The sequence below is a fragment of the Apis mellifera genome, linkage group LG11 (genome assembly GCF_003254395.2).
Source record: "Apis mellifera strain DH4 linkage group LG11, Amel_HAv3.1, whole genome shotgun sequence".
In the NCBI taxonomy this organism is placed as follows: domain Eukaryota; kingdom Metazoa; phylum Arthropoda; class Insecta; order Hymenoptera; family Apidae; genus Apis; species Apis mellifera.
The window spans coordinates 11309884-11335444 of NC_037648.1; the positions used below are offsets into that span (position 1 = coordinate 11309884).

Here is a 25561-nt window from a genome sequence, read left to right on the forward strand (position 1 = left end):
AAAGAGCAACGTACACGGGAGAACTCGAGAGGAGCGGAAAAGGAGTCAGGGGCGAATGGAATCGAGCATCCGTGTAACCGTTCGATTCGATCCCCGGTTGGGCGCGGAAAATACGTGTCGAATTACATATGGGGGAGAAGGTTAACGGCCGATTAGAAATTATTCATACCGTCACCAGGATCTCTCGACGTCGGCCGTAAGCGTGCGCGTTACCTGCTCCAACATCGACCTCCACCGCCCCTTTTTCACCCCTTTTCACGATTTTCGCCCTTCGGATAGGGCAAGTGGCGTATGCAGCCAAGGATACCTCTCTCTCTCTCCCTCTCTCCTCAATAAAAAGAGAATATTTCGATCGATCGGAGAGGGATGGAACGATAAAGCGTGGAGGATAAAAAAAGGAAAGGGAGGGAAGAAAAGGATGGATGGATGCATTTGCATCGGAGGAGTGGAAGGCTGGAAACATCGATTCGACTCGATTCGATTTCGCGTCCCGACAGGCCACAGTCACCATCCCCAGTTCCCGTTGAATGGCAATCGAATCGGGGGATTCGAGATTTGTGTCGCGGTTTTGCATGACAGTGGACCCGGGCCCCGTGCAAGCGACGTCCAAATGGCACACGCTGCGCCAATCGTCAGAATAGGCGATGTCAAATCGCTCGAACCGCGCCAATTTCGCGCTGATTTTACACTCCCGGATCCCGGCCTGATCATTGTTCACCCGTGTGTTCGGATTAGCCGTGTCTGCTTACCTTCTGCCCGTGTATGCTTAATCTCGAAATTTTCCCCCATTTTACCGACCGATTCTTCATGTAAATCTTGCCAATTTCTCCAACATTTCCAAAGCTTTTAAATAAATTTCTGACGAGCCTCTCTGCTAACTCATTCTAAAGAAAAGAAATCTCCCTCTCGATCGATTCCAAACCCTATTTCCTAACCCAATTAATTAAAATAACTCGAATCAACCGATCTCAACCCCTGGAAACATCGAAATCAATTATCGAATCAACCCCTCGAATCAATTTCGACCATCGATAAAAAATATACGAATATATAAATTTATCTCCTCTCGACATCTGTTCTCCCGATCGAAATGCATTTAAAAAGAGGCACGATATAAAATTCATAACCGATGATCGAAGAGAAAGAGAGAGAGAGAGAGAGGAAGGCAGGGCTGGCATTCGTTAAACGACGCACACCCGAAAGCAACGACTCAATCGATCTCTCCCCGGTCCGAGCCGCGAAACACGCCTACCGATAAATAATCGTTTATTACCTCGTCGCCTGCTCGACGAGGAGATCGAGGCTTTAACCACGCCTCGATCGCGCGAGGGAAAGAAAGAAAAAAAGGAAGGAAAAAGAAGAAGGGGGGGGGGGAGGGGGAAAGAGGCAGACGGTGCACACGCGATGCGCGAGGACCACCGCATCTTGGATCGATTTCGCATTCGAACGGTTTAATAAATCGGCTCACGCCGCCCATCACCGTTGCAACCACCGAATCCGGATCCTGCCTTCTCTGCCAACCTTTGCCAACCAACGAGAGCGAGCCGTAATAAGTCGCGGACAACTTTGAATCTGAATGGAAAGCAATTTTCCTTTGCCAGCCGGGACGGTTATCTTTCCTCTTAACGTAACTTTCTTTGTCGCTTCGTTGCGAGAGGAGAGAGAGAGAGAGAGAGAGATGCGATGTGAAAAATTTAGTGTTGCAAGGAGAATGCGTGCGTTAGGGTGAGGGTGAATATTTCTTTCTTTCTTTCTTTCTTTTTTTTTCGTCGAAGGGGTAAGTTCGGAGGGAGAGGGATCGATCGAGAATGATTTCGACGAAACGTTGGGCAACGTTTTTTTTATTCAACCGTATTTGTCGCTCGATTAAATTTTTTTTTCGGCACAGAGATTACAATTAGCCTCCTTTCTTATTATTCGACAAATCATTTGTGTTAGTGATCTTTTTTTATCCAAGCTTGTAATTCGTTTCATTTTACGATCAGAGATTAGAAAAGATGCTCCTTCTATACATTTTCACTGATATTATTCCATTCCATAATCCTAGTCTCAATCTTCTCCTCAACGAATCTCTCAACTTGTATTTACAAAATCCTGCACAGAATCAAAAAAAGATCTCTGATTCGCGCCAAGGAAGGCAATCTTCCCACGATGAGCAAAAAGACGAGAAAAAAGACAAAATTATTCCCTTCAAAAAATCAATTTTCCTTCTCCTTACATCTTTCTCTTCTCAATTAGAATCAAACTCGATTATTCGAACTCTTATCCCTTGTTCTTTCCAACCAGAAAATCAAAAGATTCTTTTCTCTCCCGATATTTCTTCTCACCGATATTTAACGATCGCCTTTCGCCCGGCCGATTGTCGACGCGGGCGTAACAAGTCGCGTCGACAAGCCTCGCCGTTCCTTCGCTTCACAATGAGCTTTCGTTTTCGGGAATTCGTCTCGGCAACCGCGACGCGGCGCAACGGCACAATGAGGTGAATGGAGGAACCGGAGAAACAGCGTTTTGTCACGCGTGCATCTAGTTATCGAGGCGAGGAAGAGGGAGCTCCGGGCGAGGGTGAGGCGATGGACGTTGGTCGGTGACCCGAGTAACAAGTAAAGTCGAGTGGTGGGCGGCGTTCCGGGGAACGGGGGTTGTGGAACGGCGGTTGGGACAGGTGTGGATGAATGATTTTTGGAAACCGGATTTCAAACGGTTTCCAATGAAGTTGTTGTTGTTGAAGAAAGAAAGCACAGGGGAGGAGAAACGTATCTCCTGAAGAAATGGAATTCTTCGAGCGTTGTTTTAATAATCTCTTTCTTTAACGTATATTTTAACGTATTTCTTGTTATTCGTATAAAAAATTTGATGAAATTCCGTAAGAATCTTCGTTCTGTAATTTTTTCGTCTCCTCGAATATATTATAAATTTGCATCATACAGGTGAGCACGCACGGTGTGTGCGAAAAACGCAGGTGTAGATCATTGTCGTTGATCCTTTTTTTTTTTTTTTCTCTCTTTCCTCGAAGGAAAGGAAAAATCTATCAATGGATTTACGGTGCTAATGGTCCGTGACACGCTCCACACAGGCGTCAATGAAAATTGAAAAAGGGAGATCGGCGGGGATGAATGGCGGACAGCTTATTAAAGGACACGGTCCCCATGGGAGAGACCAGCTTTTCGCCCCTTCCAAGGATGACCGAGCACTGGTTCTCACCTCCGCTTCTCAACACCGTGACACCGTAACGGGATATGCAGATTCTTCTCACGAATTTTTCCGAAATTTTTCCCCTCAACTTCACAGTCCAATACGGATTCGAATCGAACTTTCGAAAAGAACAAGAATTGCAAATCGAATCCCTGTTGAAATTATATTTACACGTTTCTTTGTCGATCTTTTTTTAAAAAATTGTGAAACAGGAAGGGGTGCATTGTCTCGATCTTAAAACAAAAGAAAAAAAGGGAAAAAAAATGAAAGAAATAATAGCGGTAGAAGAGAAGAGGAAAATTCTGCGCGCGAATAACCCTTTTCTCGAAACGTGAAAAACCGAATTATTTTTCTATTTTTTAAATTAAAAGAATGCAACGCGCATTATCGCGACGGGACAATAATTTCTATGACGTTTTATTTTCGATAGAACTTCATTCTTCGTTCTTTTCACCAAAAAAAAAAGAAAAAAAAAACTCTCTTTATACACACACACACATACGATTTCCAAATATACGTATTTATCCAAATCCGTGTTCCCGCATCAATTATCAAATGCACGTTTGTTCCGCTCTCTATCGCGGGCAACAATATCATAGTTTGTAACATCTGTGCAGACGCGTGACAAAAACATAGCTCGTTATACTTTTTTATTATTTAACTTGATCCAAACCGGCGGCGTGGTACGCGTGGCGCCCTCCTCCCTCCCTCCCTCCTTCTCCTCTTCATTGTATCGGACACCGCGCAATCTGCCTTTAACTCGCGAAAACCGAACTCCAATTTTCAAAATGCAATTGCACACGGACGGGAGCGGGCATTGTCGCGTGTATCGTCGCGGCTGTGCCACGTTGTTTTTGTCACCGACCATTAAATTTCTGTGAAAAGAGCCGCGGCTCGTCAAACGAGGCAAACAAACGTTTCAATTAGCGCTCGCATCGCGCGCACTTTTGCCCGACGGATTCGCGCCCGTTTTACGCACCCGTGCACTGTGTGCCTGCTGTGTGCCTCCCGCCACAGTGAGTTTTATCATAAATCCCCTTCCCCTGGAGTTATCGGCCCGTTCGTGCGCGATAACTAGGAATTATAATTCCGTTTCGTTCAATTTAACGAGTCGGAAATACGTAGTCGACGATTACGATTTTTTAACGAACTCAACGGGATTATTCTCGACAATCGAAACGAGACACACGAGTTCGGTGGGAAAGAATTTGCTTGTTTTACGAACTTACTCATCAATTTCTTCCAGGCTGTTCGTCGTTGTCGCGTGGAGAATTTCTTCCATCCATCTCGACCGAATGGCCAATATTTGGGAAAGAATCCTGCAGGAACAAATAGTTACGTCAGAAAGAAACGTCAGGAAGGCGAGCAAATATACAAAAATATTTCTTAATCGTTTGAAAATTGAAATTCCCTTTCCTCGTTCCTCATTCTCCCTCGAAACGAAACACCGATCAAACAAGAACCCACCCACTTATTTACCACCCCGTATTTCGCTTTTGCGATTTATCCACGAATTCCCCAACATTTCGACCAACGTCGAAAATCCTCCACGTCTCCTTTTAATCCTTTTCCTTCGAAATCCATCGAGTGTCGACGACCGAGTGGAAACGACTCGCCTCGCGACTCGACGCGACTCGACGCGACGCGGGAAAGACAAAGTGCGGCCGCGGTATTTAAGTATCGGAGCAAACAACATTTTAATTTAAATCCGGCTCCGTCATTGTCCGCCCCGCCGATATGTAAATAGAGGGCTCGACCACCAGCCCGGATAATTATCCGTTTTTCCAGCCACGATCTGTTTGTCGGCCACTTCTCCCTCCCCTCGCCACCCCGTCCGACGAGATTTCCACTTTTATCCGCGGATGGGATTGGATCGGAGCGACGGGCGAGGGGGAAACTGGCGTGATTAAGATATATTCCTGGGCGGAATTTCCACGTCGAATCCAACCCTCGATATGCCGATTTATTTTCCCTCGCGCCATCTCCCGTTCGATTGTTCGTCGCCACCGTCGCGACGATTTGCATACCGGATTGATCCTCAAGTTGAGGAGAGAGGAGGAGGAGGAGGATTCTCGTCTTCTTCTTCTTCTTCTTCTTCTTCTGCTCGGGGATCTTTTCGTACCTTATTTCTGGCTTATCGAGAGCGACGTAAATCGCCTAAATTCGACGTTTAATTTACCGGGGAGGAGGGAGGAGGATCGGTGTCCTCTCGACACCGATTACCGGATTGGATCGAGATTGCTTGGCGCCGAGCGATTCGATCCGATGACACCTCTCTGTCATTGGTGAACAATAAGATGGAGGGGGATCTGGGGAGGAGGCGTTTTATTCGAAATGATTGGTGTTAACGCGACCGTTGATGGAAACAAGAATTTCATGGGGGTGGTCTCGGAGATTGGGGTTTATTGTACCCCTCGAACGAGAGCACGAAATGAGAAAGAAGAACGGGATAATATATTTGGAAATAGAGATTTAAAAAAGTTTTTTTCTCAAAAATTCGATTCGAGGAGAGAACGAACCTCGAAGAATTCTTATTTAAATACATTTCTCGATAATCGAACGCGATAAAGAAACGTTTTTCAGGTAAAAGGATTCTCGAAGGATACAGGGTTATAAGGCGTATCTGGACCAATTTCCACGCGATGACATCTTTAAAGTAGCGCTCGAGCACGGTGACACGTGTTCCTGACACTTGTATACTCGCGCGCGCCCTGCCAACCACGTACGCGCCGGCCTCGAGGAGGGATCGCGAGGGGGGTTAGTCGAAACTTTCGACACCCTTATTTCTCCTCGTGGTTTTCCTCTCCTCGATTTTCTTCGATGTCCATGACAGACCATTTTCTCCTTTCCTCCTCCTCTTTTCTCTCCTTTCTTCGCCTCGAAATCGGGCACAATGGCGGATACGTTGGACACCCTACGCGAGATTCGAAGAAAGTTGGAGGCTCGACTCTGTGTTCGAAACTTGAACGAAACTTGCATTTTGAAGAAACAACGATCGTAATATACTTGAGGATGATCCTATTGGATGGGAAAAGGAATGACGGTTACGATTGGGGAAGATTGATAAAAGAGAGATAACTATTCGAATAGCGAGTTCGAATCAATTGGACGCGGTTCGTTGAAACGGATGAGTATCGTTTAAATTTTTCACGAGGTAATCGATGTAAAAAGGAATGAATTGAACAACGTAAGGATCTCGCATTATAAATTCTATTCCATCCTCTCGAATAATAATATCAATTAATTCCCAAACGATGAATATATAATTAACGATTGAATCGAGTTCGATTGTGCGATCTTCGAAGAAATCAATCCACGATTCGTATCTCGTTCTCACGAGATGAATCCAGCGATGGTAACTCGACACTTTTCCCTTTCCAACTCTTCCTTCCGGAAAACAATTTTTTCTCCACTCTTCTCTTCTTTTCTCTCCCCGATATCGACATCTGTCCCGCCGCATCGATTATGCAAAAATAATATTTTCTAATAATCAGCTCGGATCGACTCAGGTGCACCGAGCTTTCTTCTGCCACCCCAAAGAGGGTAGCAAGATCCGTTGCGACTTCGGAGTGGATCAGCTTCGACGACAATCGAGGCCAACGAGGAAATCTCATTTCTCTGCTCGTGGACTCCACGGATTCTCGAGGGAAGGTAACTCGAGAGAGAGAGAGAAAAAAAGGGGGAGAGTACCCTCGGCTCGACATTGTGCCCCCTTAAACTGCTCTCATTGTGATCCACGTGTGTTACAAATTCCCATTCGTGCCCTTTGGCCGGGAATAAACCCTTTCCCTTAATTAGCATTGTATTGGAATTCCTATATACCTTTCTACGCGCCCCCCTCCTCCTTTCTCCGCGATCAAGGTTATCGATAGGTCGATCCAATCCTCTCCCCGATCGTCGTGTTCGATGCGTATTTCAATCGTATCCCCATAGAAGAGGAGGAAAAGGAAGGAGAAGGAGGAGGAGGAGAAGAAGAAGAAGAAGAAGAAAAGGACATCGGTCTGGTATCGAGGGGATTGGCTCCTCGACGCGAATAGTTACACGGGTATCGTTCGGATACAGATCTGGCAAGGCCTATTACAATGAGAATCGTATATCCGCGAGAAATTATGCGAGAATGGAAATCGATATCCTTTCGAATTTGACGCGAGAAGAACGATGGAAATCCTCGTCGATAGGAATTGATATGCAATTTACGAGGGGATGAAAAAATAATAAAAAGGAATAACTATTCTAAATTTCGATCTCCCCCAAATCACCTATTCTACACGTATTTTTATGAATAAATTCCCAGATATCGTTTCTCGGTGTGAACTTCGTCCAGGAAACCTGGTAAGAAATCGGTTTATCGATCGAACGAGTGTAGGGTAACGGCATCGATCGGTGGCGGCGCGCCGCTAATCAACGTGATTATAAACCCGAGGAGAGTCGCGTCCCGTCGATGGACAGGTTGGACAGAAATCTTCGTGTCGAGTTCGCTTTAACCGGACGCTTTAACCGTTCGGGATCAAGGCAGGCAACGCGCTTCCTATCGGTGTTGGCCGCTCGTTGGGTGGCGTATCCCCACGTTGTTCCGCACGTACATTAGCAGCTATCGTTCCTCCTCACAGGCGAGATCCGATCTGCCGGTATCGCGACGTATCTGACAGCCATCAAACTGACCCTGGACAGACCTTAACCGACGGATCCGCTCAAACTCCATCGTTCCCTGGATTTTGTTCATTTTTCCATTCCATTCCGTTTTCTATTCTCCCGATCTTTCGAATAAAATATATTCCATAATTCTAGCTTCGATAATTCGAGTAATCGTGAAACAACTTGTAATGTTTGTATCATTAATTTTTAAACGTAAGCTTAAACAATGATTTGATAAAACTATTAACTCAATATCAATCAACGATGATCCTCGATCTTCGATTCTTCTCTAGCTTCGATAATTCGAGTAATCGTGAAGCAACTTGTACACAAATGTTTGTATCATTAATTTTTAAACGTAAGCTTAAACGATCTGATAAAACTATTAACTCAATATCAATCAACGATGATCCTCGATCTTCGATTCTTCTCTAGCTTCGATAATTCGAGTAATCGTGAAGCAACTTGTACACAAATGTTTGTATCATTAATTTTTAAACGTAAGCTTAAACAATGATTTGATAAAACTATTAACTCAATATCAATCAACGATGATCCTCGATCTTCGATTCTTCGATTTTTTCACGAGAGAGAGAGAGAGAGAATATCGGCAGGAGGATCGATCGACGAGTCGAGGAGGAGACAGGTGAGGCGAGGATGCGTGGCAAGGAACACGAAGACGCTCACCTCCTGATGGTCGCAACACCTGCGAGCGCCAATCAGCTACGTCGTCGAGGCCGAGCTCGTACGCCGCAATAAATCAACCGCCGCCTTTCCACGTAGATACACGGCCGCCCCGTGGAACGTTATTATTTATGGGCGTTCGTTAGCGTTGGCAACAACAGTTCCGAAACGTGTCGAGCCGACACGTCTCGGCCGGTGTGGCCCCCTTTGGATCCGCGTCATCGCCACGCTGGTAATCACGTGGTTTCAAGGAATCACGATTCGACCGTGCGGATCGATAACGCAAGGGTAATTTATGAACGGACCCCTTCCTATTTCGCTATTCGCCTCGTGATTCTTTTCTAGGCCTGTTGTTCTTCATTCTTCAATTTTTCTTTCCTTTTCTTTTTTTATTATTATTATTGGCGAGTATTAAACTGATCTGGAATCGAAATTGTTGAAAGTAATTGGAAATTGGAGAATACGATTTTTCCGAATGCTCGTGAAGAATTCCTGGACGAAACAGAGAACAGGGATCCCTGAAGATTTCCATCTGCCATCTCTGGACCCGTGGATCCCATTCGAATCCAGAACGAACGAGGCTGAAAACCGCGAATCGGGGTTATCATCGCGCCGATATAAAATACACAAGCTTGTCAGACGCGTCGCGAAAGAGAGATTGTCCTTAATTACGATGAAACCCGTGGCAAAATCGCGATGAAACGTGCCGTTTATTTACAAATATAATCGTAAATCGTCGATGAGAGAAGCGTGGAGATGTTGGAGAGGAGCGAGCATCCGATGTTTGCAGGAAAGAGAGAGAGAGAGAGAGAGAGAGACAAAGGAGGGAAAAGAGGGAGAAGGAGACGGCGAAAGGGGGTAAAAAGGGGCGCGAAATGAAGGGACAAAGGAAATATTGAAACGAATCTAACGGGTTTCTATTCGCCCGTCTCCTTCCCTTCCTCCCCCTCTCTGCTCTCGTTAGTCGTTGGTTTCGCCATGTTGCGCGCAGAGAGGAGAGGAGGAAGACACAGAGGTGTCGGGGAGAGACATACGAGAATGTATGGTATTTTTTTTTGTCGGCAGACGACGCGCGTAACGTCGGGTCGCGCGACTGCGAGGAGGGCATCATGGTCGTCGAACCAACCAACCAACCAACCAACCAACTGGGCGTGAAAGAGAGGCGAACAACGACGACGCCGCGACGAAACAGATGGAGGGAAAAGGAGAAAGAGAGGGTGAAGAGAAGAAAGGACCGCGGGGGAGGGTCGGTATTTTGAAGCAACTATAGAGACTTGGAGACTCGTCGGTTTATAATTACGATATATACGCGCATATTACTCCCATTATCGCATTAACTCCGAGCGTGTACAGGGTGTTCCATGCTTACCGGTATTCTCTCACACCATTCTTAAGACGATGTAGAAATTTTCAAAATTAAAATACAATCTTCTCTCTCTCTACCCGTGTCCAATGATTTTATTAAATTTCATTTAATCTCAAAGATTTGAATCCAATCAATTTTCTACGCCCACTTTTCGTGAAACGCTTTGTACACGCGCCACGTTGTCTATGCGCACCGCGAATATTACGAATAACATTTTGATTTTGCCGCGTTCCACCTTTCTTTTCCGCCCACTCATATATATATATGTACACCCTTCTATCCGACTCTCTAACAGCCAGAAACGCGCCTAACCGCTCGTATATGGGTTGATACAATGCCGCGTATATATTCGACGCCTCTTCCTAACCATCCATGCTGCCTGCATCCATGCGAGTGGATAGGTAGATAGAAATTCCAAGTCTCCGGATTTCTATACACCGTCACCCGGCAAAAGCTCCCTTTCTCTCTCTATCACTCCGCCTCTCTCTTTCACCCCCGTCAGTTATATTCGCGCGATGACGGCGAATGCCTGCGCGTGCACGAACGCCCTCCCATAATGCAACCTTTATACCGCGAACTCATAATTAGACCGCGGCTCCGCGAATATCTTTCCTATTCCTCGCAAAAGTTTCTACCCTCCCTCCCTGCCTGCGAACCTCGTCTCTTATATATCTCTATCTCTCAAGGGTTGACGAATCGATCTCCAGAAATCTATCTTAGAAATCGCTCATGATATATTCGTGGGAATTTCTTCAATAGAGACTAACGATGACTGTTAATTTTCACAACCCTCGATAGAGAAATTCCATTACAACGGGAAAATTCTTGGAAACGATTTCCACAATAGCCCCCTCTCCTCTTTCTTCCAAATTATTGAAAGATCATCCGGAAACACGCTTCGAACGCTTCTCCAAATCAACCCTCCGCTTCGAATCTCGAATTATCGCACCAGCATCGCATCACCCTCGTCGAATGCAAAGTGACCGACTCCCCTCTCGCAACAAAAAGCGACTCTCCCACCCTCTCCATCTCTCGTTATTTTTTCCTAGGCATCTGGAAATCCGACGGAGGGATGGTCGAAAAGGGGAGGGAAAAGAAAAAAAGAACCGTGGTGAGAAAGAAGGCGAGCGTTGGATGACTATTAATTTCGACCGTGGCACTTGGCCGTCGATGGTATGCATTAACGGGCCGATTCGTGCCTTGGACATCCAACATCCCGAATACCCGATATCTATGGACGCTCGAGAGAGAGAGAGAGAGAGAGACGAGTGCAGGGTTGATCGAGAAAGAGGGGTGAGCGTGGCGTTCGCGAAGATTGATAGGGCGGAATTCTGGCCGAGGATTCGTAATGGATAGCCCGTGTCCGAATTCACCGATACCCGCTCTCTCTCTCTCTCTATCCCTCCCCCTCTCTCTATCTTCTTCCCCAATACCTTCTAATGGAATCCTCGATTGTGCTCCTTATCAAAGGGGCACCCGGTACCCCCGCGCAATCCGAGGGGCTCCATTATCCCGGTCGCGAGCTTTCCGACGAGATAACTTATTTTTTTTTTTCCTGCTTCCTGAACCGATATTTCTCTTTCTTTCTCTTTTCGACTCGAGTAGATTTATTAAAATTTTCCTGCTACTTTCAAAATCAAGTTCTTATGAACATTGCACAGCTTGTAATTTATATACATATAAAACAGGTCTTGGGGGCGCAAAGTTCACGGAACGATTGCCATCCGCACGGGGTACGCGCATTTTCCCCGTGAACCGAAGCGGTCGAGGAGAAAGGAAAGGCCGCGGTACGCATGGCACGGCAATTAGGCCGAGGATATATGCGTTTCGTGCGGATAAATGGCCGGGGCATGGGCACGGAGACGTGAGCGATTCGCAACAGGCGATACGTTCCGCGCGTCTGTTTTGCATAATACGGATCGTATACGGTGCGCGGGGCACCGTCCGTCGCGGACAAGCGTCCCGGGCCCTGAAATATCACGGCTCGGCTGTTTTCAATGGGGAGCCGGCCGCATAGTTTACGAGCCAGCACGTCGGCGAGCCCGCTTTTTCGCCGGGACACCCGATAGAATATAGAGGAACGCCCGCTTTGTCAGAGGGGGCCCCTTTGCCTCGCTCGCGCGCCACTAAACTATTTCACTTTCAACTTTCGACGCGTACCAGCGCCGCGTTTACGGCGCGCGAGAATGATTGCCGACGGGGGAGGGAGGGGAACGGATTCTTCTGTTTCCCGGATGAGCATCTCGCGGAACGAGACGGATCTCGTTCGTTTTCTTTTTTTTCGAAGAGAATTCTTTTCCTTCGATATGCGAGGAAAATTTCAGATTTTCGAAATTTCGGGGATCATAAAGGGGGAGAGGAAGGGTAACCCGTTAACCGTTTCTATTCGACCCGAGGCGCGCAACCGTAACCGGATTAAAACGAACTTGCAACGTCAACGTGGCTGCTTGAAAAAGGACTCGATATCCGTTCTCCTCGATTCGTTGCTCGCACGGCGACAATCCTCCCGTCTGCATCTGTCGGCCACGATTTTCCCAAAAAATTTCCCTCGGAAATAAACCAATTCCAACGGTTGTTGCTAGCAACAAACCGGGAAAGGGTTTCGCCCCGTAAAAATCGCCAAACACCCTTACCTCTTCCACGCAGGAAAGGAGAAACTCGCGCAGGTGTTGCGACACCGAGAGAGATCACCCCTTTTTCCCGATCCGTGTGAAACTCTTCTCCTAATCCTCTCCCCTCCCTCCTCGATACCCAATATATATTACGTTTCTCCCTTATATTATTATTATTATTATTATCCCCCTTGTGGAAGAAACAGAAACCTCGTTTCGAACGAGAGAGAGAGAAGAAAAAAAGAAAAAAGAAAAGAAAAGAAAAGAAGAAGAAAAGGGAAAAAAGAAAGAAAGAAAGGAAAAAAAAACCTCTCCTCGTATCGTTAACCCGATCCCGAGGAGGAATCTCTTGGCGAGCGTTAAAGCGCGACACGCTCGATAATGTATTCTTTTCTCTGCCGTTGCGCTGCACGTTCTCGGAGCGAAGGTGCTCACAAGGAATAAGGAAGAAAAAGCGAACGCGGAGAAATGAACCGTTCGCGCTATTCAACGCGAGAAAAGGCAGAAAATGAGAGACGCCGTGGAGGGAAAGGTGAACGGGGCCCGCATAAATATTCCCGCGTGGATGGAAGTCGACGGGGAGAGAAGGAGGAGTCGAGGAGGAAGGAAGGAAGGAAGGAAGGAAGGAAGGAAGGAAGGAAGGAAGGAAGGAAGGGAGGAGGGAGAAAAAAAAGGAGAGCGAGGTGGATGCGGTGTGGCGCGAGGTCCTCCGATTTTATTCGCGGGAGGGCCCGTTCTCCAACGATTAATTCGGTTTTATGGCCCGGTAAGAGTTACGACGGAAACCGTGTAAATCATAGGGAGGGAGCGTGGAGTGGTGGGTTTACGCGTTGCGTGTGGCTGTAATAAACGCGTGTATACGTGTGCGCATAACACTGGCAGTGCCGTGGCCTGTCGAGACCGCAATAAATTCCACTTAGCCGTTTTTGCCGCGTTAGTGTTTCGACGTAACCGCGCGTGCGCGTGACAATGTGGCGCGGAGAATTTGAAAATCGTTTTCGCGGGTGGAATGGAGAGAAAGGGGAATAAATAATAAGGGACTCGCTGGAGTAAGTAATTTTGCGGAAAGGAAGTTTTTTTTCTTTTTTGAGTGTATTGAATTCGAATCGATCGAGGATAGTTGTTCGTTTTTCCTTTTTTTTTTTTTTTTAGTTAGGATGGAAGAAGTGGGTTCCAAAATATTGCAAAGTTCTGTTTGACTAACTGTGATAGTCGTGAAGTTGTTTCGTTCTTCTTTTTTTTCCCCACGGTTATATATTATCGACGTTTTGGTATTATACGCTATTATACGCTATTCCACGCTTCGCCACGTTATATCGACGCGTTACAAAGACTGGGAAATAAAATATTGAAATTTTGAAGCGGACAAGCAACAACTTTCACAAGCGAGACGTCGAATTCTGTCATCGATCCAACTAAACGCGCGTTATTTTCTTCGACTTGCGTTTAATATCATCGACATTTCCATGTTCCAAATGATAAAGAGAAGAAAAGAGGAGAATAAAAATATCCACGAAAACGAAAACTACGAAACATCTATATCCATCCGTCCGTCGACAAAAGTCGTCCGCGTACAAAAATTCTTACACTCTTCTGGAGAAAAACTGCAACTTTTTCGAAAATCATCTTCGAAACTTCTCGTCGAGAAGTACACCCATTTCTCTTTCAACAACCCTCTTCTGCGTACCGACCCTCCATCTGGTATCTTAAAAAAAAAAAAAACCAAGTCCAACCTCGGTCCATTTTCCGCCACGCAAGGAAATAACGTATGCCAGGGGTCGAACAACTGACGTCGCAACGTAGAAAAAGAAGAAGAAGAAGAGAAGGAAGAAGAAGAAGAGAGGGGGGGAGGGGGAAGGAAAAAATACACAGAAAGGAGGGGTTCGATCCATTGACGCTAGACTTTCGAAGGCAACCGAGACAGAGAGAAAGAGAGAGAGAGAGAGCAGGGGATAATCGAACGTGGCAACCGTGTGGCGCGTTCGCTGCCACACTAGATTAATGTTATTTCAATGGGGGGCTCCGGGGTATCGCCATAACTGACCCCGATTTGCATTAGAATCGGGGCGAAATCGCGAAGGGACGCGAATACCGGCGACGCCTTTGGGAACGCGCCAAACCGTGCACGGTGTTGTCCGAAACACATCCTCCGTGTCCGGTTTCCGACCACCTCTCGGCGCGAGGAATCCCGGTTTCCTTTAAGCGTGCACCTTTCTCCACGGGATTAAGATCCACCTCGTGCTACCGTATTGAGAAAAATTACTCGTTCGGAAAGGGTGGATCGCGCAACCCCTTTCTCGCCGATCGCACGGACATTGTTTCCCCTGCGTGTAACTGCTATTCAGGGCCAAGTGCTCGCGAAAAAGGCTCGAGGCGTGGAGATAGAAAAGCGTGGAGAAGTCGGTTGCCGACTTGATTAACCGAACGTGTAAAGTGAGGATTAGGATTACGAAATGGCACGATATTTCGTAAATTTTCTTCTTCGAGATTCTTCGAGGTTTCGAGGTTTCGAGAGATATGGAAAATTCCTCCCGTGAAGATCCGTTCGAAGAAGAAAATCGAGTCGAGTCGACGAGAAGAATCCTCTTCTCTCTAGATTTTAGAGAGAGAGAGAGAGAGAGAGAGATTTTTATAGCGTTGTTCGAGATGGAATGCGAGTGGGATCGATAATTGAAGTAACGCTCCCGAGCGGTGTTTAATCGTCGGAGATTTCTTTTTTTTTTTTATGGTTTTTGTGAATCGACGGAAGCGACTAATTTTCGAATATCGATTCGCTCGTAAAACTCTTGAAAACATGCTCGTAAAATGCTTTCAGCTAACGAAGAAGATAAGGGTTCTAATGCGGTTCCGTCCGAAGATAAGCTTTTACGTCCTTTTTAACGAATCTTGAATGGAAACGGAAAATGGATAATAAAGTTAGTACACAGTTGAAAACATATATTTTTCAAATGCATTAACGGCGAAAAAGAAACTTTAAAAGAAACGTAATCTCGCGATAAGCGTAAAAAGGGATGCAATTAAGATAAATTTTTCCCTCTTGAAGGAAAAACTTTCAACTGTCATAAAAATATATATATATATATATATATTCGTCGAATAAAATAAATTGTATATTACCTCACCTTACACAAAAAAAAAAACTATTAATCGAATAATTGTTATCCTCGTCCATACAAATCTTCCATTCTCCCACTTTAATTAACGTTGGAGAAAAAAAAAAAAAAGAAATTGGAAAAAGCATCTTCTACGAGATACACACGACGCAAGAAGCAAAGGCGGAAGTGACTGGTCGAAACCTGGCATTATCCAGCTAAATTCCAACAAATTGGAAACAGCGGTTGAACAATTGCCCTATGGCGCGTTAACAACTATGCATCGTTAATATCCGGGAAATCCGTATCCGACGTTCCTCGAAATATTGCTTTCTAAAACCTTATCTTACTCATAGAATCAAAAATCAAAATAATCCTTCAAAAAATTAAACCTAAATCAAATTATCCAAAAAAAAAACTCGCCGAGTAAACGAGGAGAGAAACCTATAATTATATATCCCCACCAATATACACGCCATTCATACGTTCGTCCAAAGAAAATCCATTTCCTAAAAAACTGAACAAACTCTGTCCCCGCGAACGACAGACGAGGCCCCGAGTCAATCAGAATGAATTATTCCAAGCGTTCCAAAGCCACCATAGACCCTTACACACCTCGCTCGCCGTCTCTCTCTCTCTCTTCCTCTCCATTCCTCTTCGCTCTTGCTTACTTTCTTCCACACGCTCGCTCGTGTACGCTCGTACGTACGTGCGCGCGTGTGTGCGTGTCAGAGAGTTTAACGCTCGGCGCACGGGTCGCACAATGCCGTGTATGGACACTATGGGCATTGTGCGAAGCGAGAGCGAATGAATATGCACGCACGATGCATCAAAGAGTTAAGACTCAATGGCGGACCACACAGACCCCGGAATTGAGAGGACAGTCGGCTTAACGGTTAACGTATTATTATACGGATGCACGTTATATAGCCGGGCATCGGGACGGTTATCATTGTCTATGATCCGTCCTTTTCCGAAGAGGAGGCAGGACACCGGTACCTGACCTTTGCTCCTCGGGGATATGCTTCAAGATGCGCGCCGTGATTCGATAATTAAACCGTGGTGGCATCTGTTTGAAACGCATTGTTGTAAACGCGCGAGTTTTTCGTGCTTTCTCGTGCCTCTCTCTCTCTCTCTTTTTCAACCCCTTCGGCGCGAAAGGGGTGAATCTCGCTTGGGAAATATTATTTCTTTGTTGCGCTTCGCTTTTGTGCGTGTATGTATGTATGTATGTATGTATGTATGTATACGTGGACGCTCTCCATTGAAGAAAGTTGATAGATTAATAGTTTATATTTCACTTGTGATACGCGTATCCACGCGTATGGACTTTGATATGTTATTTTGTATTATTAATTCCACAGTGGCCGGTGCTTATCCTTAATTCCATTCAGGGAGCGGTTACATCGTAACGTTTCTATGCGCGTGTGTACAGATGTGTGTGCCACTCTATTGCGCTAGATATATATATATATATATATATATATATTGATCCCCCGCTTGGTTACATATACACCCATCGTGGAATTAGATTAGAGAGAATTAAGTCGACACAATGCTGTTCCGCTGATATATACTTTATGGAATATATACATATATAATGCCCTCGTATTAGGTATTTTTTTCTGAAAAATATGTATATATATATATTATAACCAGATACCAGGTATAGAGTGATTCGAGAGGACGTAAAATATTTTTCTAACCATTCATCGACCGTTTTCGATGATCCTGCTCGTTACATTCTTACCCTCGAATAGGTTCTTCTTTTTCTTCTTCTTCTTCTTCTTCTTCCGTGTGATTCTTCGTGTGCACGTTCGATCGAAGAAAGGAAATGTTTACGTAGTCTGGCGCAGGACACCGAGTCCCGCTTTTACCGTTTTCTTTCCCCCTTCTCTCGAACGTCGAGGGTGGAACAGTGTTATTATAATGGCGTCAAGAGGGACGGGCAACAACAGAGAGTGACCGGTAGCTCGTCGGCGATTCCACCGTTCGAATTGTTGGAATTGTACGATTTAGGTGGCTGTACAGACACGAGGGACAAGTTGGCCTTAAAAGGGAAACTGAATCGAGTTCTTTCACCTTCTCAGATTATCACGCGCCAATATTTCCAAACCTTACGTGTGATCGTCAAACTCAACTTTTTCTCTTTTAATTTAATTGAAAATATACCGAGAAATATATCGTCAAACAGCATGGACACAAAGAAATCTCCGAATCCCCCGACTGAAAAAAAAAAAAGAAAAAAAATCCTCTTCCTAATCGAGGAGGAGAGAGAAGAAGAAAAGGACAAGGCCCTCGATCTTATCGCTTCGAGGATTCATCGAGGATTTTCCAAATTGAGTTTTCCAGCTGGTTAAACAGATCTCGATATCAAACCGACTTGGAACCGTAACCACGCGGGCTCCCTCTTGTACAACGCTCCCTCCGGAGTGGAGGGAGGGGTTGGAAGAGAGGGTCTCGATCTCCACCCCTCCCCCCGTGGCCCAGCAGGGGAACGCGGAGGCACCAGGCTGTCTGCCTCGAAAAGCAGGCTGACCATCCCTGGGCGTTCTCGTGTCCGTGGACACCCATATACTGCTCCTCCCGTCGAGATGGAACAGGCACCTACCTCTCGGCCTGCGTGCCGGTGTAAAAATAGAAAAGCCAACCCGGGAACCCGTCCAACTGCATATTACTTCGGACATCGGAATGCCACGGCCCTGCGACCGGTGGACCAAGGAACGCGCGTGTGTTTTACGCACCCCTCTCTCTCTCTCTCTCTTTCTCTCTCTGCTCGTCCCTCCAGGTTCCCTCCTTCGTTATTTTTATTCCCCGAAGAGAGGAGAGGAGAAGAGATGTAACGAAAGCAAAACGGTAGCGATCGATTCGTATTTGGCCCCCTGGATGCAACGGTGGGCGAACAAGTGGAACGCGGGATTAAGGCGCGAGGAAACAAGTGGAGACGAGGCGAGGATTTTCGAGCTCGCTTCTTGGAAGGGAGTCTTGGTCGAAAGATTTCTTTTTTTTTTGGTGTCAGGAGGGATTTCGTCATTTGCAACAGGGCTGTGTTTCGAGAATACATATATAGTCATCGTGTGTATATATATAATTTTGGATAAGAAAGAATTTTAGGAAGGGAATGGAAGAAAGAGAAATCGAATCGAACTAATATCAATTCCTCTCCTTCGAGTCGAGAAGATCTTTATCCACCGAGTTGAGGAGAGAAGCTACTCTGCCTCTGCGAATAACGAGGCGAGGGAGCGGAGGAGGGGAGAGGAGAGGAGAGGAATAGCTGGTCGAGAGGGAACACTATTTTCATCTTCATTTGGCCGACGTGGCGTACGTTTCAAAAACTGCCGACCCTTGGCCATAAACGGCGCAGTAAAAATCGGGTCCGCGCATTCGCCGCGGCTTAATAGCTGATTCAGCAGGATCTCGTTTGTCCTCCATTATGGGCGCGAGCCGATCGACACAGTATTTTTCGGGACAGCATTGTGAGGGATTCTTCACGCCTGCCAATCGCCGACGGGCCGCTTCGAACGGCCCGCGTCCAACGCATCCGCCGAAACGCGAAACACGGTAATCCTAAGCCGTCGAGGTCGAGAGAGAGAGAGATCTTCTCTCGAGGGAACATCTCCTTCTCCCGAGAAGAAAAGATGGAAACAGAATCGTTGCATCGGCGGGGGGATGCGCCGATTTATTCACGGCCCCCGTGAACACGAAAGAAGAAGGTTGGGATATCGTTCGGCATTGAACCGAGTCGCTCGAGCGCGAGATATTAGATGTTTTGGAAACATAACAGCGGAAGGGTGAGAGCGGAATGTTACCTTCTACGATCTTCTCCCGTCGACCGGTCTCTGCTACTCCCGATTCCGATCCGGGGGGAGGGGGATGGAAGAAGAACGTGGAAGAAGAAGAAGAGCACGCGTGAACGGATCTCGCCTAAAGTGATCCGAAGCACCCATCTGGCCCGCTCTCGCTTCTACGAGGAACCACGCTTCGATAGCCGCCTCTTCTCTCGCCTATCTCTTCTCTGGCCGACAAAAAAATCTCTTTGTACCCGGATTTGTAATTAAAATCTAAAACGCGCGCCATCTACGCGATGCGTATAACCTGATCTTTCCATTGTACACGTTTCCTCTCTTCTTAGTATCTATTTAATGCCTTTTATCTGGATCCGGGTGGATCATCGGAGGGTCAGTCACCGATGAATCGACGATCGACGACAATGACCCATTTCCGTTCCAGGTAACATTTTATTAAGATACACTTTTCATCGGCGAGGACCGCTTCTAAATTTGCATCATCCCTCGAAGGGAATATTATTTAACGAAACGTACAAAGTATAAAGTTACAACGCAAAAAACTACGATAAATGTAACCAAGGATCCGCGTAGTCACGCGTTAACCATTGTTTCTCTTGGACTGAGACGAGAGTGAATTTCTCACGACACGAGGAGGAACAAAAGGGAGGGCTTCACGAATTTCCGCGCGCTACAATGTTATCTCTGAGCAGGGATTTAATACGTTCGTGGACCAGTTTGATCCACAAATATATATATATATAGAGAGAGAGAGAATTAGACATGGTAGCCACGAGGAAGCGACGAGCCGGTGCAACGTATCGCTAGATGTTATCTGGCTTTTGATCGTAGGAAGGGATCCAACCCCTTCCTCGAGTCTGGTAACGAGCCAACCAACCAACCAGCCAACCAACCAACCAACCCCTCCGTGTCCTTTTCCATTCCAATCAGTTCGTTTGAAAAGGTGAGGTATACGGCGTTCGAAAACCTCCTTCGTTTGCCAAGCGGTGCCACTCTCGTGGGATCCATGGTCCACTGGCCTCGATCTCGCTCTTATTTCCTCCCTTCCTTCTCTCCTTTTCCTTTTTTTTTTTTTTTGCCAAGCCCCCTTCGATTCGAGAAAGTATCATGTATCGGCCGCAAAGAAGAAAAAAAGAGGAAGAAAAAAGTCGGCGGTATTCATATACAGATTGTTACATCGAGGATGTATCCTCTTCACGGCTCGAGCGTGAAAACGCAGTTGCCCGGCGAGAGCAAGCGTAGGACGCTTCAACGGACGAGGTAGCTGGGCTCGAGAGCGGCGTATTTTCCGGCTGGTGGAACATCTTCCGCTCGGGGTTGAACGAATCCCCACTTTTTATGTATTAAAAGAGGATAATAAGAGACGAGTTCGAAAGTTTGGATCTCGTAACGTAGATCTCAGGGTACAGGTTCTAAAGAGGAGAATCCATCACCCCGTTCCTTGAAAAATAGCGTTTCTCTCGAAAACGAAGCTCGACGCGGCAAAAACATTGGATCATCATCGAGGCTGGCCCGTCGATCGCAAGAGCGTCGTCCAGGTTGGAATAAATCCTTGGAAATAAAAGAGTGGATCGCGACGGACGTGTGGAGATTTCTTTCTACTCGATCGAGAGATGAGATCGCGATACTGTCTTCCTTAGACGAGAAACCAACCATTGTCTGGCTTATCTTACGAACGTGTCCCACACGAGTGAAATCATCCACGAAACAAAAGGGGCGACAGGGTGTCAGGAATAGCGGAGATCGTTCGGAGGAGAGGCGACGAGAGAGAGAGAGAGAGAGAGGGAATGAGGAGAGACAAGCGAGGCACAATGCCAGGTATATATCCACGGGGACGTGGCATAAATATATAATACATTTATGTGGCGGCGTTTCTTTTCAAGGTGTTCCGCGACAGTCTTTTATTTTCGGCCTTTGAGCTACGCTAGGAGGCCCATTGAGAGAATGGAAAAAGGACAGATCGGGCAGAAAGGGGATCGATGTATCTTTCGCCCGTGGCGATCGATTTGTGCGTAGATCGTATTGTATCCAGACGTAAGCTCCACACGAGGCCAGGGCCTCCTCCTCCTCCTCCTCCTCCCATTTCCCATCCGCTACCAACATTTACAATGCCGTTTATTCAATGAACGCGACACTCACGATCCACCACTTAATACAAAATAAAGGAGCTCGCTCGATACGCGCTTTCGAATCGGATCCTGACTCGATCGGTAATTGAACGACAGATATTCGGCCAGATACTTTGCAATACTTTTTCTTCCTCCTTTTCTTTTCCTTTTTGCATCAGGCGTAATTTTTCGATCGTGGGAAAATGTGACGTGGAAACGATCTTTACGATTATAAAGAGTTTATAATTCTGATATAAGGAATCGGTTTCTTCTTCCAAAGAAAAACTATAGGGAAATGGTTAAATCCAGGTGATAACGATTGATAACGATATAGCTGAAATGTTATTGCATCCGGAGGACGTTAACCGATCCTGCTCGAGGATAAAAGGGCGCGCTTTGATGGTTTGGCTAGCCTCCTTTCAGGAATTCAAGCCGTTCCACCAATTACTTCATAATATTGCCAGAGGAGGAAGAATTCCTCCGGGGAGGGAAAAAAAGACGCGCGCGTGGAATACCGCTCCTTTATTTTTCCGGACGAGAATTCGAACGATTCTTTAGCCAATAATTTTGAAACGTGATATACTTAAATTTTCGCATTTAAGCTCAATAATTTAACTCGCCTATCATATTACTCGAAAATATCGAAGAAGAATAGTATATATAACTTAATATTATTGAACAGTACCTACATCTCAATTAAATCAGACGATCGACCAACAATTCCATCTCGCGTCCACCTTTTTAACAACGACAAAGGATTTAATAAACCTCTTCCCCACGTAACACGCCACTCGTCCGTCCCATCCGGTACATAACCAAGTATATATTCACTCGAACCGCCAGGGTCGTATGCACAGGCGGCGTGCCTCGATCCTCGGATTCGAACTCGTTTCCTCGCCGAGTAACTTATCATCTCTCGAAAACTACGCACGTACTACACGCGTGTACGTACAAACAACGGCCGAGGGGAGGGGAGGGGATCGTAGCCTCGTTGCGGCGTGTACGCGGCTCCTTCTGCGGTTCCTTCTGCCCGTCCAGGGAGGAGCAGCCGACGTCCTTGGGGGACTCCCCGCTGCCACGTACACGTAAACCACGCACGATTTCTGCTGCTCCATGGTATAAGTACGGATGGAAAAACGCAGGCGAAAGGGCTACGTGCCCTACAGGGGCCAATTGTTTACCCGTCCAAATTTCCCGTGGAAATCCTGCTTAAACGAGGAAAAAGTGCGAAGGATCGAGTTTCGCGATTTCTCTTCGAGGAAAAAGGAGGAATTTGGACGACGATAATCGCTTGGACGGTTAACGTTTCTGAAAGGGTATATATTACAATGGAGTAAGATAGGATAAGTTGTAAATCGGTATTCCTTATTACGATAATTGAATTATTTGTATGTATGTATGTATATATACATATATACATATATATACATATTCTGGTGTTTATCCCTCGAAAAGATTTACGATATTGTCATACTCGTTGAACAAGGGGATCGGTTACTTTCGAAAGGAATTTGACTTTTGACAATTGCTTAAACACCTCTTTCTTAGTAGCTTAAGATAGAATGTCGGCTTAGAATTTTGTTACATCGATTCTCTTTCTCCCTCTTTCCTTTATTCGAAGATCGAAACGAAGGAACGACAACCGATTTACCGTGGAACGAGAAGCAGCTTTGAAACAGCTTTTAGAAGATTTTAGAAAGAGAGAGAGAGAGAGAGAGAGGTGGTATAAAATATTGGACGCGTTTCAAGGAAACGGATCGATACCACAAGTTTTGGGTTCTGGATTTGACGGGGGGGTGAATCGAGGCGCGGCGCGTGGTTCCTCGCGTGGTCGACCGATCACGGACTAATGTCACTTATCGCGGCTCGCCCACTTCGACCCCGTTCTCTCCTCCCCCGATTCCCTTTCACCCCTAACCGACAATTTGCGGACCCTTCGAAAGCTGGCCGACCGCGAATCGCTCGGCCGTACCGTGAATAAGAACGTATGCTGCGTATGCAATGCTTACCCCCTTGACTTTACGAGGACACGCATACGTTTAAGCGTTCCTGTGTTTGCACGGGGGTTGTGGTCATACGAAAAATAAACGAAGACATCCTTGTTGTTGAGTATTTCGATGCCGTGAAATTGAAATGGAAATTGAAAATTTGCGAACACGCAAATTTTCGTGATACTGTTTCTTTTCTTTTCTTTTCATTGTTGTTATTATTATTGTTTCTTTTTTCTTTCGACGGAAGGGTTGTGGAATTTTAATTCGTTTTCACAAATCGAAACTCGTGCGTAATAAGTTTTCCATTGAGAAGACGGATCGGGTCGAGACGCTTTCGAGTCGCAAGAGGAGAGTTGCTGTTCCGGACGCACGTTGACCTGTCCACGTTGAACAATGGCCGATTCAGCGTTGCGAATACTGAAAATGTTGGCCCATTGTCCACGCGGTCGTACAAAGGAAAAACCTACGAATGGCATAGGAAGTACGGTTACCAGCGGCGTTTCTCACAAACGGCTCCACGCTTGTGGGAAACTTGCGGACCAATCTTCCTCATTTCCCTGTTCCTGGATTTCCTCTTCCGTGAAAACTTATTCCTCAATGAATTCTCTTATTTTTTTTCTTTCTTTCTCCCCCAAATACTACTAAGGCTCGCCTACTAAGATCGTCCTAACTATAATCCCGACAATGGAAAAGAAAGAATCTTCCGAAATCTTCACAAATATTTCTTAAAATTCGATTCGAAAAGAAGATCGAAATAATCATATCGAAACGGATTATGCTCCAAAGAAAAAAAAAAGAAAAAAAAAGAGAGAATTTCTTTCAAAACGCAGAAATATAAAACGAAACTATAACCTCGCGAATCGACGATAAATATTTCGAAAAATTCGTTGGAAAAGATAGGAATAGAAGAAATTATTTCGTGAGTAATGTCCCTCGAGGCAATCCTTTTTTCGGGATGGATTTCGGGGGAGAAATAAAAGGCCGAGGCGTTGTTCATTGATAGGTTGCGGCCTACGACGAGGTGTCGTGGTAGCGTGGTGGGAAATGGCGGGAATAAAGGGGATCCCTGAGTCGGGGGTTGAGTCGTTTCTCGACGGGGTGCCAAGAATTTTTAAGATGGCCTTCGTTACGTTTCCTTTGCTCCCTGGGCGGAAAGCAGTTCTCGAGGGGAGTGGGAGATGCTGTCTCGGCCAGACAGGCTGGCACCACCGGCTACATAGGCGTAGACTATTCAACTTTTTCATCCTGCCTATCCTATTCAATCCTCCTCCTCCTCCTCCTCCTCCTCTCTTTCCTCCCATTCCGGTCCAGAATATACAAAGTGAAAGTGTCGATCCCCCTCGATTCTCCTCTCTCTCTCTCTCTCTCTCTCTTTCGAGGATTAACCACCTTCCACCTTGTTTCTATTTAATTCTCGCTCACCTGTCCATCGTTCCAACTCGTTGTGCGATCATTATCCATCCGGTGAGGCGACTCGCTTAAATCTGTCGGAATCTAATCCAATTTCTCGAGTGAATCCAAGGGAGGGAGGGGGGAGGGGGGAAAAGGGAGGGTATCGATCGAACGGAGGCGAAGATACGGATCGTCGAAACTGGCGGCACACCCATGAACGCGTCCGTGGCAACAATGGGTTAACACACGGGGGCCAGTGGCGCAACTCGCGTAATGTAATTATGGTACACGGAGCACGGAAGGTAGTCACCGCCATAATGGGCAATTGTCCCCGGCGAATGGTGCCACAATGGCGGATTTCATTGCCGTTAACAACTGACTGTCCAAATACATCGTGCAGCCCGCGCCAGGACAATGAACGACCGCTGTCCGGATCAGGTTCTCTTTATAGCGCGGTCGTTGTTTATCAGCATCGCCTGGACGATGGTCCACTCTCTCTCTCTATCTCGTTCACTCGCAGTTTTCATTTCCTTCCCGCCATTCTGGTTTACTAGTTTTCTCTCTTTCCTTTTCTTCTCGCTATCCCCCTTCGAAGTCTTCGAGTCTTCTCCTCGAGAACAACCCCTTGACAAGACTTCAGATTTGTACGAGGATTATGTTGACCTTGGAATCTCTATTGCCTT

The 25561-nt window shown here is 46.1% G+C and overlaps 1 protein-coding gene across 3 annotated transcripts in view; it reads right to left on the bottom strand.

Annotated features, from left to right (window-relative positions):
* LOC726180 (transcription factor Sox-19b-like) overlaps positions 1-25561 on the bottom strand; it is a 111804-nt gene that overhangs the window by 44512 nt on the left and 41731 nt on the right. For 2 of the 3 annotated variants that reach the window (XM_006566309.3, XM_001121937.5), the window contains one exon: positions 4422-4511. In XM_006566309.3, coding sequence (XP_006566372.1) covers positions 4422-4511 — 90 coding nt within the window. Of the gene's footprint in view, positions 1-4421; positions 4512-25561 lie in introns of those variants that run through there. The other variant, XM_016914838.2, reaches the window with a different exon arrangement.